Genomic DNA, 17868 nt, shown 5'->3' with positions numbered 1-17868 from the left:
TTAACTTTCTTTTTCTCACATTTCGAGCACTCATCATACCAAATAGAAATTTTATTCGGGTCATCTGATTTCCTCCTACAGTCAATCAAAGCAAACAGTTTCCCTATACATTACAACATCATCAGCAAACAGTAACAGATTCCTGATCATCCTATATTGTCAGATTATTTACTTTTACGGTGAACAAGAGCAATCCTATTACACTTCCCTAGGGCACTCCTGTCCCGGACAGCGTACTTGGTTCTATTATTTAAAAAGCCTTCAAGCCATACACACATCTGAGAACCTGTATCGTATGTTCGGACCTTCGTTAACAGTCTGTAGTGTGGATCTGTGCCAAACACTTTCTCGAAATCTATGAATATGAAATCCGCCTATTGACTTTCATCCAGTGTTCGCAGGACATCATGCAAAAAATGGGAAGCTAAGTTTCACAATATTTGTCTTCTCTCTGAAGGAATTTATTATGCTCGAATTTAGAATATATTAAAGAATTATTCAGCAAACCAGTGTTACGGGTATTGGTTTGTACTTTACCTTCATATATGCAAGAGTCAACTGCACTTTTCCATTCGCTTGGGACTTTCCACTTGGAAAAAATTTTGTGATAAATGCAAGCTAAGATGGGGCCAGTGCCGAGTGCTGTAAAACTGAATTGACATTCCATCTGGACCAGGCAACTTATTTGTTTTCAGTTCTTTCAGCTGTTTTCAAAGCCAGGGATGCCTATTTCTTTGTCATCCTTATGGGAGTTAGTGTGATGATATTTACAGTGTGTCTGTATAAGAGTTCTGCATGAACAGTTTTTTAAATGCAAGATTTCAGCTTTCCTTTTACTGTCTTTTATTGCTGCACCAGACTGATCTATGACTGACCAAATAGAAAGCTTTGACCTACTTGGAGATTTTATTTAAGACCAGAATTTTCTAGGTTTCTAGTGTGATTTACAATCAGTTTATAATTTGCTCATTGTATTGGAAATAAATGACGTTCATTCATTGTCTAAGAAGAATGCTAATTACTGCTTTTCAACTCTTTCCAGAATAAAAACTCTCCTAGTCTGAAGGATGTATTTACTAACTTTATTAACTATAGTGGCAAAGACATAGTGTTCACTAATCCCAGTCTCTATTCTGACAGTGTCAATAAGGTCAGATCTATGTTTTGCCACAATGTCTAAAATATTTTCATTGCACGTGGATTGTTGCACTAGTTTCGCAATACAGTTTCTGGAGAAAGAAGACTGTCTGTCCACACCAACTGCAACAAATTCATAGACTTCCCAGTTTATGCTTGTTATGTTAAAACTGCCTCCAACTAACACTGCAAGATCAGTACTTCCATGCTATTGAGTGAAGACTTACTTTGAATGATTCTCCATCGGAATTTTGTGCACAGTAAAAATACAAGATCTGTTCAAACAATTCCGGAACTTCGTCCACAAATTTTTTCTACACTCACCTTTTACTTATTGTGCATTGTCTCCTTTGAAATACTCTCTTCCACAATTGATATACCACACCCCTCGCTGTTTCCACTTCCAGGAGCAGTTTTGGTATCTCTCTTGCTGGACTGCGCAAAGTGCCATCTGTGAATTTTCTTTCATCCCGTCTGTCATTACAAATCTTTGTCCTTTCAATGGTGTTTGCAACTTTGGAAATAAAAAAGGTCTGTAGGGGCAAGGTCTGGAGATCAGAGGGTGATGCACTACAGTGATTTCGTTTTTTGTGCAATAGCCACAAATTAACAGGAATGAATGTTGTTGTTGCATTATCGTGGTGCAAGAGCCATGAATTGTCTCCCCACACTTCAGGCATTTCCTTCTCACATTATCTCACAGGCATCGCAACACATCCCAATAGTACTATCGATCAACAATTTGTTCCTGTGGCATGAATTCATGATGAACTCATCCTTCAAAGAAAAATGACATGGCTTTGACTTTTGATCTGACCTGACAAGACAAGCCCTTTTGGTCTTGGAGAAACTTTCCCATCCTGTTGTGAAGATTGAGCCTCTGCCTCAACATCATAACCGTAGACCCATGTCCCATCACCAGTTATGATTCTGTTAAGGAACATCTTGCTCTCATTTGCACGACCTCACAGATTGTGAGGCAAAGGTGTTTCTGGTCTTGACACTTGCCTTGGGATGAACTGGGCGGCAACATGAAGCATTCCAAGATGGTCTGTCAGGATTTCATGATATGATCCAACTGAAATGTTACATTCTTCTGCAGTCTCTCGCACAGTCAGTCTTTGCACATTAAACACAGGTGTTTGCAAGGATGCCAGCTGCATTTCACTCCAACACACCATTGGCATGAAATTAAGAATGTTCAGGAATTTTTGGAACAGACATGCACAATTTTGTTGACGTTCCTGACACAAGTGTCATTGGTAGACATCAAAGGGCGTCCCAAATGAAAGTCATCTTTAACTTCCGTCTGGTGATTTTTAAACCATGTGAATCATTTGTAACACCAAGTATAGTTAAGCACTCATCAGCGTAGGCTTCCTGCAAGACTTGGTGTGTCTCTGAAAAGGTTTTCTTGAGTTTCATGCAAAGTTTAATGTAGGCACATTGCACCTCTACCTCTGCTGTATCGAAATTCTCAAACTGTGGGACACGAAGTTCTACTCAGTACAGCACTGAACAATAGCTAACAGACATACAACAATGAAACTTCTAGCAGTTACACATTAAACACAGGCGTTTGCAAGGATGCCAGCTGCATTTCACTCCAACACACCATTGGCATGAAATTAAGAATGTTCAGGAATTTTTGGAACAGACTTCATATATGCAAAACATTAGGAAATATGTAGAGAGTGCGACAACAAAATAGGTTAAAAGTGTTGTTGTATGGTAAAGGAAGCTGGGATAGAAAGTTGCTATTGTTTTGTTATTTGATTTACTACTTTTAGCAGAGTACACCAAGACAGATGTATCTGCTGCAACTTGTGTGCCTCTACAAATGTTGGCTGTCTCACATATTACATTAACATATGGCAACATGCTCAGGTGTTTATAGAAAAGGCAAAACACTGATTGGAATGCAGGCTCTGAGTATGTTTAAGGTATTAGCCTCATAAGCGATGTAGATATCTGTGTGATACCAATAAAATACCCACCAGAACTGATGAATGCTGTCCACTTGAATACACAATACCCAAAATCAGACCAACTTGTACTAACAGAACCCACTTTGATGTCTTAACAGAAATGTGTTTGTCATTTATTGCATTTCTATTTGCCAAATGGAAAGATCTTTCAAAATCAGGATCCTATCACTATCCAGAAGGCTGTACTTGTTAAGCAGGAATTAAGTTTAAGTTATAAGTGAATACCGTGAAGAATAATAGACATTTGAATCACTTTATCTACAACAGCAATGAAAAAGCTGGCAGACAGGCACATGAACAAAACACACAAACACACACACAGAATTACGAGCTTTCGCAACTGGCAGTTGCTTCGTCAGGAAAGAGGGAAGGAGAGGGAAAAATGAAAGGATGTGGGTTTTAAGGGAGAGGGTAAGGAGTCATTCCAATCCCGGGAGCGGAAAGACATATTTGAAATATGTCTGCTTGTGTCTGTGTATGTGCGGATGGATATGTGTGTGTGTGTGTGTGTGCGAGTGTACACCTGTCCTTTTTTTCCCCTAAGGGAAGTCTTTCCGCTCCCGGGATTGGAATGACTCCTTACCCTCTCCCTTAAAACCCACATCCTTTCATTTTTCCCTCTCCTTCCCTCTTTCCTGACGAAGCAACTGCCAGTTGCGAAAGCTCGTAATTCTGTGTGTGTGTTTGTGTGTTTTGTTCATGTGCCTGTCTGCCAGCGCTTTCCCGCTTGGTAAGTCTTGGAATCTTTGTTTTTAATATATTTTTCCCATGTGGAAGTTTCTTTCTGTTTTATTGACAGCAATGAAAAACATAGACCAAAAGATAAGTACAAGTTTACAGACATAATGAAGTGACACAAAAATTAGAACTTTTAACAGCTATTATTACCTACATTCACATGAGGTGTATTGTCTTGAGCAGCTAGCTTGGCAGCCCACAAGCTGTGGAAATATCTTAGACCTTGTAGCTACAAATAGGATAGACCTTATCGACAATGTCGGTATAGAAATAGGGATTAGCAATCATGATGTCATTATAGCAACTATGATTATGAAAGCTAATAAATCAGTCAAGAAGGTTGGGAGAGTGTTTCTGCTAGGTAGAACAGACAAGCAGGTATTAACATCTCACTTAGATAGTGAATTGGCATCACTTAGTTCCAGTAAGGTGGATATAGATGAATTATCGGTAAAGTTTAAGCAGATTGAAAGTCGTGGTCTGGAGAGTTATGTATTTAGTAACTTAATAAAGGATGGAAAAGACCCACCATGGTTTAATAAGGAAATTCAGAAGAAGCTGAGGAAGCAGAGGCTGTAGCACTCTAGGTTCAAAAGGAGACGCACAAGTGACGATAAGCGAAGGTTAGTAGAGATTCATGCATCTGTCAAAAGATCTATGCACAAAGCATACAACTACCACCATCACACCTTAGCAAAAGATCTGGCAGAGAACAAGAAAAACTCTGCTCTTATGTAAAATCGCTAATCGGGTCTAGGGCTTCTGTTTGGCCCCAGTTGACCAGTCAGGTGTGGCAGTTGAAGATAGCAAAAGAAATGCCAAAGTTTTAAATTTCAGATTCAAGAAATCGTTTACACAGGAGAACCATACAAACATACCATCATTTGATCATTGGGCAGACCCCCATATGGCCAACATAGGAATAAGCACAATTGATGTTTAGAAACAACTGAAAGATTTAAAAGAAAATAAATCATTAGGTCCTTATGGACCCCAGTTCAGTTTCACAAAGAGTACTCTACAGCCTTGGCGCCTTACCTAGTTTGCACTTATTGTGAATTTCTCACCCAGCACAAAGTCCCAAGTGACAGGAAAAAAGCACAGGTCACTCCAGTATGTAAGAAATGTAAAAGAACAGACTCGCAAAATTACAGACCAATATCCCTAGCTTCTGTTTGCTGCAGAATCCTTGAACATATTCTCAGTTCGAATAGAATTAACCATCTTGAGACTAAGAAGTTTATGTCCACGATTCAGCGTGGTTCTAGAGAGCATCACTAATGCGAAACTCGGCTTGCCCTTTTCTCACACGATATACTAAGAACTATGGATGAAGGGCAACAAGCAGATTTAATAAATCTAAATTCCCAGAAAGCATTAGTCACAGCACCCCATTGCAGGCTGTTAACATAGGTACGAGCATATGGAATAAGTTCACCGATGTGTGAGTGGCTCCAAGACTTATATTAAGAATAATGCAACACAATATGTTGTCCTCAACGACAAGTGTTCATCACAGATAAGGGTATCGTCAGGAGTGCCCCACGGAAGTGTGATAGGACCGCTGTTGTTCTCTATATACATAGATGATTCGGTGAACAGGGTGGGCAACAATCTGCGGTTGTTTGCTGATGATACCGTTGTGTATAGCAAAGTGTCAAAATTGAGTGACTGTTGGAAGATACAAGATAACTTAGACAAAATTTTCATTTGGTGTGATGAATGGCAGCTAGCCCTAAATGTGGAAAAATGTAAGTTAATGTGGACGAGTAAGAAGAAAAAACTTGTAATGTTTGGACACTGTATTACTAGTGTCATGATTGACACAGGCAAGTTGTTTAAATATCTGGGCTTAATGTTGCAAAGTGATACGAGGTGGAACGACCATGTGAAAACTGTGGTAGGGAAGGCAAATGGTCAACTTTGGTTTATTGGGAGAATTTTAGGAAAGTGTGGTTCATCTGCAAAGGAGATCATATATAGGATGCTGGTGCGACCTGTTCTTGAGTACTACTCAAGTGTTTGGGATCCATACCAGGTCGAACTGAAGGAAGACATCGAAACAGTTCAGAAGTGGGCTGCTAGACTTGTTACCAGTAGGTTTGAACTACACCTAAGTGTTATGGAGATGCTTTGGGAACTCAAATGAGAATCCGTGGAGGGAAGGCGATGTTCTTTTCAAGAAACACTATTGAGAAGATTTAGAGAACCAGTATTTGAAGCTAACTGCCAAATTATTCTACTGCTGCCAACATACATAGTGTATAAGGTCCACAAATATAAGATACAAGAAATTAGGGCTCATACAGAGGTTTACAGACAGTCATTTTTCCCTCACTCTGTTTGCAAGTTGAACAGGAGAGGAAATGACAAGCAGTGGTACAGGAGACCCTCCGCCACACCTTGTACAGTGGCTTGCGGAGTATCTAAGTGGATATAGAGGTAGAAAAATGTACTACATGCAGATTATAAAGTAACAAACATTGCCCTAAAAGGTCATTTTACCATGGTATCCACCAAATGTTACACAAGCACTTAAGATTAATAACAACTGTGTACGTCTCGCTAGTGCAAAACCATTTACATCTCATTAGTGCATGCCATGACATAAACTGCAGTATACACCAAAATGTAGCACCACAAGAACCAAAGCCACTCAACACTAAAAATTGTCTTATCATCAGAACTTCTTCACCTATATGAAGTGGGCAAATCAAATAAATATTCTGAAACAAGCAGGCAGTTCCCAGGTTGTTAGTTATTAAGTCCAGTATGTATTGTAAAATAAAATAATATATTATGTTTTCAGAATTTGGTTCCAGTCTATCAGGCAGACAATGAAATAACAAAGTATTAATTGTGGTAAGAACAAGATGCAAAACTTGCAAACACAGTATGACAGTATTCCGTCTCTTCAGCAGACTGAATGTACCCCATTTTTGTGCATAAATCTTCTCTCAATTAGTTTCACTTCTAATGACACCCACTTGGAAGCTAATCCACATAAAAGCAATATTTGATGGCACTGAAAAGTGTACAAGTGTTTTGCAAACTGCTGAACACATCCAAATGGTATGTGTTTTCAGCTACAGCAATAGCAACTTGGCACTGGGAACTGTACAAGCATTCAGCAAACTATCAAACACGCAAAAAAAAAAAAAAAAAAAAAAATCTATATCTGATAATTACCTGACAGTAACACTGATTCACTGCTATGCTGGAGATAAGTGTTTCTTTGTCGTGCATGTGCAGTGTCATTACCATTACTAAGCACATAAAGAAGGTCAGAATGTGCGCTTTCTCATAAATTAGTGCCATAATTGACTTGTTTAACAATGTAACTGCAAGAATACGATTTTTCTAAACAGATTGCTTCAACCCTGGCTCAACTGATATGCAGTTTGCATTTTTGGAATACAAAGAATAAGGGTTGGCACACACCTTGAAATGAACCTAATATGCATTTTAGACATTTCACTACATGTAATGGGCAGATCTTTGTCCTTTCAACGTGATTTTCAACTTTGGAAATAAAAAAGGAGTCTGTAGGGACCAGGTCTGGAGAATGCAGAGGGGGAGGCAGCACAGTGATTTTATTTTTTGTGCAGTAGTCAATCCTGGTACAGGCAGGGCAACAAATTTAATGACCCTGTCTCCTCTTGAATAATAATAATAAAAAAAAAAAGACATCTTTACATGGGCCGTTTCAACAAGAATTACTCTCTATCTTTACAAACTGTAAACATTACATTACATTACTGTATAAACATTACCAGTCAAACTTGATCTCAGTCCATTAAACTACTGCTGTTACTACAGCTCTAAGCTTTCTCATTACTTAATACCGCCAACCAAAGCATACTATGTGAAAACGCTCAACACCTAACTCAGTTACTTCAGCATCACTTAATTTTTACAATATAATTCTATAAAAGAGTGTTTATGAGATACAAAACAATATTTGTTACCTCTAGCAGCAATAACAAGCAAGAGTGAGTATATGTATGGATGGATATGTGTGTGTGTGCGCGCGCGCGAGTATATACCTATCCTTTTTTCCCCCTAAGGTAAGTCTTCCCGCTCCCGGGATTGGAATGACTCCTTACCCTCTCCCTTAAAACCCACATCCTTTCATCTTTCCTTTTCCTTCCCTATTTCCTGATGAAGCAGCCGCCGGTTGCGAAAGCTCGAAATTCTGTGTGTGTGTTTATGTGTTTTATTCATTGTGCCTATCTACCGGCGCTTTCCCGCTTGGTAAGTCTTGGAATCTTTGTTTTTAATATATTTTTCCCATGTGGAAATTTCTATCTTATATATACAACAAAAAATCCCAAGTACATTTAAGTACATTTAATTTGTAACAGAGAAAGTGCTCCATCACACATGCACAGCTACAGGAACAACCATTCACACTGGACACCACTCTCCCAGCATCCAAAATTGCTACATTTGATGTCACAACTCAGTTCAGTTCACAGCAGTCTCATAATACTGGTATGTGTTTCATAGAAATCAAAATGACAGATGAGTATAAGTATCTTGCTCTCAACATTTTATTTAAAACTAAGAAACAGTAAATTCATAAATTGGAATCCTGTTTTTCATGTGTGATGAATAAAACTGCTTAGAAGGTTGTAAAAACAAGGTGGTCGGGGGGGGGGGGGGGGGGGGTGTATGGAGGGCAGTTCCAAAAACTCTATGGAAAAGAGAAACAGTAGTTTGTAACGAACTGCAAAAATGCAACTGGACAAAATCACCAAGACTTTCAAATAACCTTGTGCCTGGATCTGATGAGAGTTGCTATGAAATCACATTGTATTTCTGAGGTACATATTCTGAGGTATATATTACCTCCATTTGACATAGATTAGGACTCTCAAAACTTTACCAGACATTGCTCATCAAATAAGAAATAAGTCTTTTTTAATGTGTCATGATAAGTGGACTGTGCTTTTGTTTGTACAATTGTCACAAAAAGTCACAATGAAAACACAGCATTGTTGCTCCCATAATCACCAGAAAGGACAAATGCTTTTAAAAAAATTATGCTGTGATTGTCTTCCTTCCTTTTCTGATAATATGCAATTTTGTTTCAGGTTACATATAGGAAAAGGTGTGGTGCTAGATTTGAGAGGAGAAGGAGACGTTTGGTTGCGATGCTTAAGTGACCATTCTGTATTTGTTCAGAGTTACTACTTAGATCGGGAAGCTGGCAGAGCTCCAGGGGATGCTGTACATAAGATTTATCCTAGTGCCTATATAAAGGTATGTAAGTTTCAGTCTGTATTATTTCCCCAGGGATAATTGTTGCTGACGTATATCACATTGAAATTGTCTAAGAACACCAAAACCTACACGTAAAATAGGTGTGCTTGTAACTAATAGCTTCTGGTAGGATACTACTATGTACATCACTCGAAATGTAACAGATTTGTCACTTTGTGTGAAGATAAATGTGAAGTGTATTCGTGTAAGTAATTACATAAGAGTAAGTTTATTACATGGCAGTATGCCAATGTCTTCTTTGTATGAGCCATTATATGTACTTGCCTTGAAAGATGTTTTTGATTTAGTTCTTAGAATTACAGGCAGTTGTAGAAGTAATTATAAGCTATTGTTCAAAAATTCAATAGAGAGACTGTGAGAAAGAAAGGTCTAGGGCAGTAAAAATGCAGCACCAGAAATGTTGGGTTATCACTAATGCCAGACGTATTGTGCTCTTACTTTAATTTTGATTACTCTCTTAGATACTGAAGAAAATTGTAAATAATATCAGTATTACATTGTTGTGTTGGAACTTGACACTCCACTAATTAAATTCTTGCATTGTTAGCAGTTGAATACTATAGCAGCCTAACCTTTATTTCTATTTTTTATGACCTTGATATAACAGGCAAGGGCTAATAGGTTTTGCCCGCTAAGGGAGACATTTCAGTCATGTTTTGGCTCCTCGGTAATGCTATATTCAAAGACTAGAGGTTTTGTATTAATCCAGCTCAAAATAAAGTTATATATTCTCATATACAGCCAGTCACTGCCATTTCTATTCTTACATTTCCATTCTTAATCTCAACACAGGTCAGACCCATTGAAATATCGTCAAACACTGTCCTCACGACAACCCATTGGCCTGCACAGTAGATGCGAACACGTAATATCGGCATTCTGTATTTATAAACACTTTCAGGTAAAAACACGTCGTCACCATTCAGTATATGTCTTACATTTGCTGGGGGTCAACCCACAGTGAATGGGGTCACACACTCAGTCAGTACAATATTCCTCCTCTTGCTACATCATTATGACCCCAACTCACTGACTTAACTGCATTTTCACAACACTAACTACTCACTAGCAGCACTCGGCACTTGACTGTCAATTCTTGGCATACCCTTGACCTGTTTGAGTAAAATAATGCTTATCGTTAAGTGTGGAACCATGGATGCCTTACATGCCCACCCTAAAATACTGCTTTGGAGCCATATGTGAAAAAGAAAATAGAAAAAGTTGTTAAGGATTACAAAAACTATAAAGAACATTAAATTCAAGAAAAAAACAATAAAATGAAATGTATCATGGATAAATTCCTTCTGACTCTGGTAGTGAACTGCCTTTACAGAAATATCAGACAAAAATTCAATATATCTTAATTAAAAATGGCAAATAATTTCACAAATTTTTGTTTTACGTTCAGTTATGATGAATCTGTCCTTTCAGTAGTTTGCGTAGGCCGTCAAACCACATAATTGTCACTGGTTATCATATTAGCAGCACAGCACAAAACACACTAACTCAATTTAATTCAGCTACCCCTTTGGATTGCCATTCTTTTAGCAGGGCTTTTGACATTCGTGTTACCATCGTTATTCCAGCTCGCCTGAGACACAACTCATGAGAGATAGAGAATGAATACAGTAGTTTAGTAACTACTCCATTCCTATCTCTACCAGACTGTTGATATGTAATATGAGAAATAAAACAAAGTTCTAATACATCAAATTGTACAACTAATTTACAGTTATCCTATGACACCAAGACGCTGCTGTGTTTGATTATATTTTTTATTATGATAGGTCTGTTTCAGCAAGATTGCCAACTTCATTTTATCTGTGAAAAATACATAGTTTGGTACAATATTTCAGATTTTGAAGTAGATAATGTAATGCATTATGGAATTATGCTTTGCTATGTGCAGCAGGTCTTGATATCAATATGACATGACACATCAGTTGCTGTCACTGCTGTATAAATTTGCGCCTTTGATGTTGGTGGAACTAGATTAGGTGTGAAATTTTAGTTGGAGCGGATTTTTAAAGCTGTCGAGTTGTTATTTCTTAATGACTTTACTTGGCTGCCATATCGGCCATTGAGTCAGCTATTTATATGGTTACAGGCAGTTTCTATGGTATTCTGGTGGTCATATTTTTGTTCTTACCAGTAAAATGATATTGCTTGTATGATTCGTGTTCATGTGGTTCTACATTCATGCAATGTAATCATACGGTTTGTTTTTTGTGAGTTATGCCAGATAGTGTCGCAGTGTGTGAGGTTTATAACAGTTTCTCAATGTTGTTCTGTTCTTAGATGTATGCCTTCCAATGGTTATTTTTAATTCCATGGTAACACGATCTCTGATGTATTTATAGATTTTGTTTTCCTGCTCATCTCATGTCTGAGAGGAGGATAATTCTTTACTTTGTATTATATCAGTCAAAAATGTAGGTCATAACTGAATGCTTTAAACATGTCTTAAAGAATTACAACACTATTATAACTAATGTGCTTCCACAGAAAGAAATTTTGGAAGCAATGGCCATTTTACTCTTCCATAGAATATTTATTGTGGTTAAACAGCTGTTAGTATCGCCAGTGCAGTTACTTTGCTATGGCACTTTCTTATTTCATTGATATTTGATTCAAAGTTGTGAAGTGTTGGCACTTTTTATTCATTGAATAGTGCCAGAATTCTACTTCTGAACCCAGTTCAAATACATGTTGACACAAAAAAATGGGAACATTTCCACAATCCAATAAAACTAGAAGTGATGGAAAAAAATTGCATTCATAATAATTGAAACCTTACAACTTTGCCATTTACAAAACATTGATGGCATTTATCATTTTATTTAAATTATGTCCTTTAGATGGCATCCTCCTGTATGAATACATTCGTGAGCTCTTCTGTTGAGATTCCTTATTGACTGCTGCAACATCTCAGCTGGGATACTGTGAGTTGCATCCTGAATTCTCTGTTTTAACTCACCCCGGGTTCTCGGTCAAGTCGTGTAGTTCCTGAGGTAGCCTCACAAGAAAAAAATCACAAACAGATAAATCTGATGATCTAGGGGACAAGGGAATGTTACCAAATCATGAGATCACATGGTTGCCAAACAATTCTCCCACATAAGCCATTGATTGTCATACAGTGTGTGATGTCGCTCCGTCCTGTTGAAACCAGGCTTCTTGAATGTTTGGAAAGTTGTAACGAAAATTCCTCACATCTGCATGTAACGATCGGCATTGACAGTTATTGTGTTTCCTGTTAATTTGTGAAAAAAAAAAAAAAAAAAAAAACAGTCTGATAACTCCATGAGATGAAATACCACTCCACACTGTCATTTTACTAGTGAGTAAAGGGTGCTCATGAACGTCATTAGGATTTGTGTTATTGCCCAGTAATGGTTGTTCTGTTTATTCACATAACCTGTTAGATGAAAATGTGCCTCACCTGACATCCACTACTTGTTAGAAATTCATCCTCATTAAATTTTTTGTTATCATTTGTTGACAGAATCCTAATCATAAACAGTAATCGTTGTCCTCCAGTTGTTGCACCATTAGTTTGTATGGATGAATTTTTAAATCAAGATGTAGAATTCTATGAACGCTCTCCCGGGACATTCCAACCACTGTTGCTTGCTTACGAATTGAACGCTGTGGGCTCCATAAGACTGACACGCGTACATCATCAATGTTCGATGGAGACCGTACACTTCTTGGGTGTCCTGTTGGTTGCTTCTCAAGGTCAGATCCAGTCTCTTCAAAGTTATTAATCCAACATTTTATCGCATGTCTCGACAGAACGGCATCATGACGTCCTAAATTATAAAAATGTCGAAACTCCCTCTGCTCTGCTACCAAACTATCATTGTTTTTATAAAACATTTTTTATGGCTAACGCACACGGTTGTCCGTTCCACTGATCCATGATTAATGAAATGGCAGATTATTTACTTGCTAACTGTCATGAACCCGCAGTACTGTCACCTGCCCATGGCTGCCATTACTCGTTTCAAACATTCTCATTATTCTGTGTCACTCTGTGCATGTATTGTCGACCTTGACAGCTAATTAAATAATTTCTTTGCCATTCGTGAGTAACCCATTACTTGTTGTCATCATACTTTTCTCATCATCACTTACATATGAATACAGACAGGATGAGTTGTGTGAAAATAAATGACATAATTCAAAAATTGGTGCTTAAATACTTCATATCCCATGCTCCTGACACCATTCATTTCCCCTAAATCTCCACTACACATTTCTCTCTCACCTCCATATTATCTTTACCTCAAATATTTACTCCTTCAACATCCATTAATCCTCCTTATTCACCTTAAAAAAATACATAAGAATTAATTCTGGCTCCTTAACTTTTCCATGCATCATTTATCTCAATACATTAATCATCCTTAAACATCACATTACTCATCTAAACAAATAACTCTTTGTCTGTATGTCATTTTAAACATTTTCCTATTTATCACTACCATCAGCTGTTACGTAACTCCATCTCTTTACAGTTTCTCTGTTTGTGACTTGTAAAAAAGAATCTACTAGATCTCGCTTAACTCTTTACTGAAACTAATTAGTGTATTTTAATATTTTATAGATGATGTTTTTCAAATCTGGCACTTGTCTCTCTTCTTTTAGTACAACTACATCTGTAATATGTTTACATTAAATAATTACACAAATGATGGATTCTTTGATATTTCAGTTATTACTTTAATGTTGTCTTCATATTATTATGATGAATGTACCACAGGTTAGATGTAGAAGTAACTTAAGGTGGCCCAGGGAAGTGTGTTGGCACCCTTGATGTTCATATTGTATGTCAATGACCTTGCAGACAATATTAGTAGTAACAACAATATTAATAGTAACCTCAAACTCTTTGCAGATGATGCAGTTATCTGTGTGAAATACTCTATGAAAGAAGTTGCATAAATATTCAGTCAGAGCTTGATAAGATTTCAAAGTGGTGCAAAGATTGGCCAACTTACTTTAAATGTCCAGAAATGTAAAACTGTACACTTCACAAAAAGGAAAAATGCAGTATCTTATAACTATATTATCAGTTGGGTTTGGCCAACTCATACAAATATCTGGGTGTAACATTTTCTAGGAATATGATATGGAATGATCACATTGGATCAGTTGTGGGTAAAGCAAGTGATAGACTTCAGTTTATTGCTAGAATGCTGGGGAAGAGCTATCAGTGTACAAAGGAGATTGCTCACAAATCATTTGTGCTACCAGTTCTAGAATCATATATTGAAAACAAAGATTCCAAGACTTACCAAGCGGGAAATCGCCGGTAGACAGGCACAATAAATAAAACACACACACAAAATTTCTAGCTTTCGCAACCGACGGTTGCTTCTTCAGGAAAGAGGGAAGGAGAGGGAAAGACGAAAGGATGTGGGTTTTAAGGGAGAGGGTAAGGAGTCATTCCAATCCTGGGAGCGGAAAGACTTACCTCAGGGGGAAAAAAAGGACAGGTGTACACTTGCGCGCGCTCGCACACACGCACACACACACACACACACACACACACACACACACACACACACATCCATCCACACGTACCAGTTCTATAATCATGTTCAAGTGTATGTGGGACCTGAACCAAATAGGATTAACAGGGGATGTTGAATGTATACAGAGAAGGACAGCATAAATGGTCACAGGTTTGGTTGTTCGCTGGGAGAGTGTCACAGAGATACTGAAGGAAGTGAACTGGGAGACTCTTGAAGATATATGTACACTATCCCAAGCAACACTATTAACAAAGTTTCAAGAACTGGCTTTAAATGATTACTCTAGTAGTACACTACAAACCTCTACGTACTGTTCACATGGAGATCATGAGGATAAGATTAGACTAATTACTGCACACACAGAGGCATTCAGTCATTCATTCTTCCTGTGCTCCATATGTGAATGGAATGGAAAGAAACCCTAGTAACTGGTACAATGGGATGTACCCTCTGTCATGCACCTCACAGTGATTTGCAGAGTATAGTTGTAGATGTAGATGGTAGGTCTTACTAAACATTTCTAATTGAAATACTTGAACAATCACTGCTTAATTTATTTAATGGTACAGTTTTCTTAAACTGTCTGTAGGAAAGATGGGAGAGGAGTGAAACTTGAAAACAAGAAGTAAGGTTTCACCCAGCTGAGTGTGTACTAGTTGCCAGTTAGTATACCAGCAAAAGAGTTGCTGGTTCCCTAAGCCTTATCTGATTTTACTCTGCCATTTGAGTTATCCCGTATATTTTAAGAGAATTACATAGCAATACATCTTTCAAAGTTGCTTCTTGATAACTCTTTGACCAGTATTTCTTCAGAAGTTATGCATCAAATTGATTGTAATTGTTAACTTCTTCCTTCTCCTTAACTCCCTGGGTTGTAAACTTAATCTTGCCTTGTGTCTACTGTGAACTGGATTTTCTATTCATCTTTAAAGTCTAGTGTAAAAAATTCCTGTAACTATTTGGTGAATATCACTGTGCACAATTCCCCCTTGGTTTACACTTTTGCCCCATGTTAACCTGAATATGCTTGTTATCACTGTTCAGCAGTATAACAACAATACCTTTTCCCATTGACAATGTTGTACTGTTAATTCTCTTATCAGTCTCTTTGGTTTTATTCTCCATTAGGAATGTTTCTTCCTGTAAATGTATAATCCCTTCCATGGCGCTCTGATTGTCTTCTTGCCTCTGCAACATTCTCACATTCTTTATATTTACAGCCAGTTCAGTTTTCTGTTTCGTAATCCATTAGTAGTAACATTACACTATTGTTGTACCTGTTTTACTACTTTAATCTGTTGGTCATGACGTGTGTCTACTCCTTGCATCTTCCCTTCTACCGAGTGAGGTGGCGCAGTGGTTAGCACACTGGACTTGCATTTGGGAGGACAGTGGTTTAATCCCACGTCCGGCCATCCTGATTTAGGTTTTCAGTGATTTCTCTAAATCACTCCAGGAAAATGCCGGGATGATTCCTTTGAAAGGGCACGGCCCACATCCTTCCCCGCCTTCCCTAATCTGATAAGACTGGTGACTTCGCTGTATGGTCTCTTCACCCAAACAACCCCATCCTCCTCTTCCCTTCTAATTCAGTTTTAACTCCCCTAGTATCTTCCTTGGCTTTTCTTGTTATCTACACTTCCAGCTTGCTCATATCTTCATGGAGTTGGCCCATGTTCTGAGGCTGTTTACCAACTCTCTCCTCATTCATACATGGAATTCCTTCAGATCTTCGTGCAAAATTGTCTCTGCACCTATTGTTACACAGCGACACATTACATCAAACAAATAAACTTAGTGGAAATGGACAGGCAGTTTATTACGTCTGTGCTCTTTTCCTCTGCCGAAGGGAAAACTGGTGGACCAGTTCTACACACTATTAGAAACAGCCTGTGGAAATGTTGGTAGTGAGTAGAGAGTTAACTTGAATGGTTTCTGCTTTGAAGATGGCCACTACCAATTTAACATATTTGCCCGGTACACAAACTTGCAGCATCAGTTTCTTGGGTCAGACCATATAATACGAGAACATATCTGTTATATATATCAAAGCTGCTGCCTCTGAGTTGATTGACTTTAGTACAATTTGTCACATCTAAGGAAACAGCTCAAGATTGAAAAACAATCACTTATTAATATGGCACAACAAATAATTCCTCAGTCATGTGTGCAATCTGGTTCATTTTGCATGAAGGAGGAATCTTGCAGCACAGTAAACACTGCAAACTGCGTATCTCCTAAGCAGCCGTTTATATGTTTTCCAAATACATGTTATTCCCGTATTAATTATAGAGGTTTGCCGATACTTTCAAGGCACTCTTTCTTATTGTATTTTATTTGTTAATTACTAATGTGTCCGATAGCTCCAAGTGCATGTTTTACAAAGATTTAAGTAATTTTATGATATTAACCCTTATTTAATGTTTAAATATATGTATGTCTCTGTCTCCATTTGTATAGTAACCTACCGGTACCTAGTAAATATTTATCCGTATGGCAGTTCACATTAGTGAACCACATGTGGTTTATAGTTCATTCTTGTGTAACATGCTTCCAGTCACAACATTCCAGTTGTTGTTGTTGTAGTCTTCAGTCCTGAGACTGGTTTGATGCAGCTCTCCATGCTACTCTATCCTGTGCAAGCTTCTTCATCACCCAGTACCTACTGCAACCTACATGCTTCTGAATCTGCTTAGTGTAGTCATCTCTTGGTCTCCCTCTACGATTTTCACCCTCCACGCTGCCCTCCAATACTAAATTGGTGATCCCTTGATGCCTCAGAACATGTCCTACCAAACGATCCCTTCTTCTGGTCAAGTTGTGCCACAAACTTCCCTTCTCCCCAATCCTGTTCAGTACCTCCTCATTAGTTATGTGATCTACCCATCTAATCTTCAGCATTCTTCTGTAGCACCACATTTCGAAAGCTTCTATTCTCTTCTTGTCCAAACTATTTATCGTCCATGATTCACTTCCATACATGGCTACACTCCATACAAATACTTTCAGAAATGACTTCCTGACACTTAAATCTATACTCGATGTTAACAAACTTCTCTTCTTCAGAAACGCTTTCCTTGCTATTGCCAGTCTACATTTTATATCCTCTCTACTTCGACCATCATCAGTTATTTTGCTCCCCAAATAGCAAAACTCCTTTACTACTTTAAGTGTCTCAC

The 17868-nt window shown here is 38.0% G+C and overlaps 1 protein-coding gene across 3 annotated transcripts in view; it reads left to right on the top strand.

The window, feature by feature from the left end:
* LOC126268083 (mothers against decapentaplegic homolog 4) overlaps positions 1–17868 on the top strand; it is a 172055-nt gene that overhangs the window by 99802 nt on the left and 54385 nt on the right. For all 3 annotated transcript variants that reach the window (XM_049973570.1, XM_049973572.1, XM_049973571.1), the window contains one exon: positions 8960–9128. In XM_049973570.1, coding sequence (XP_049829527.1) covers positions 8960–9128 — 169 coding nt within the window. The remainder of the gene's footprint in view (positions 1–8959; positions 9129–17868) is intronic.

The sequence above is a fragment of the Schistocerca gregaria genome, chromosome 4 (assembly GCF_023897955.1).
Source record: "Schistocerca gregaria isolate iqSchGreg1 chromosome 4, iqSchGreg1.2, whole genome shotgun sequence".
NCBI lineage: Eukaryota > Metazoa > Arthropoda > Insecta > Orthoptera > Acrididae > Schistocerca > Schistocerca gregaria.
This window is presented reverse-complemented; position numbering and strand designations above follow the sequence as displayed.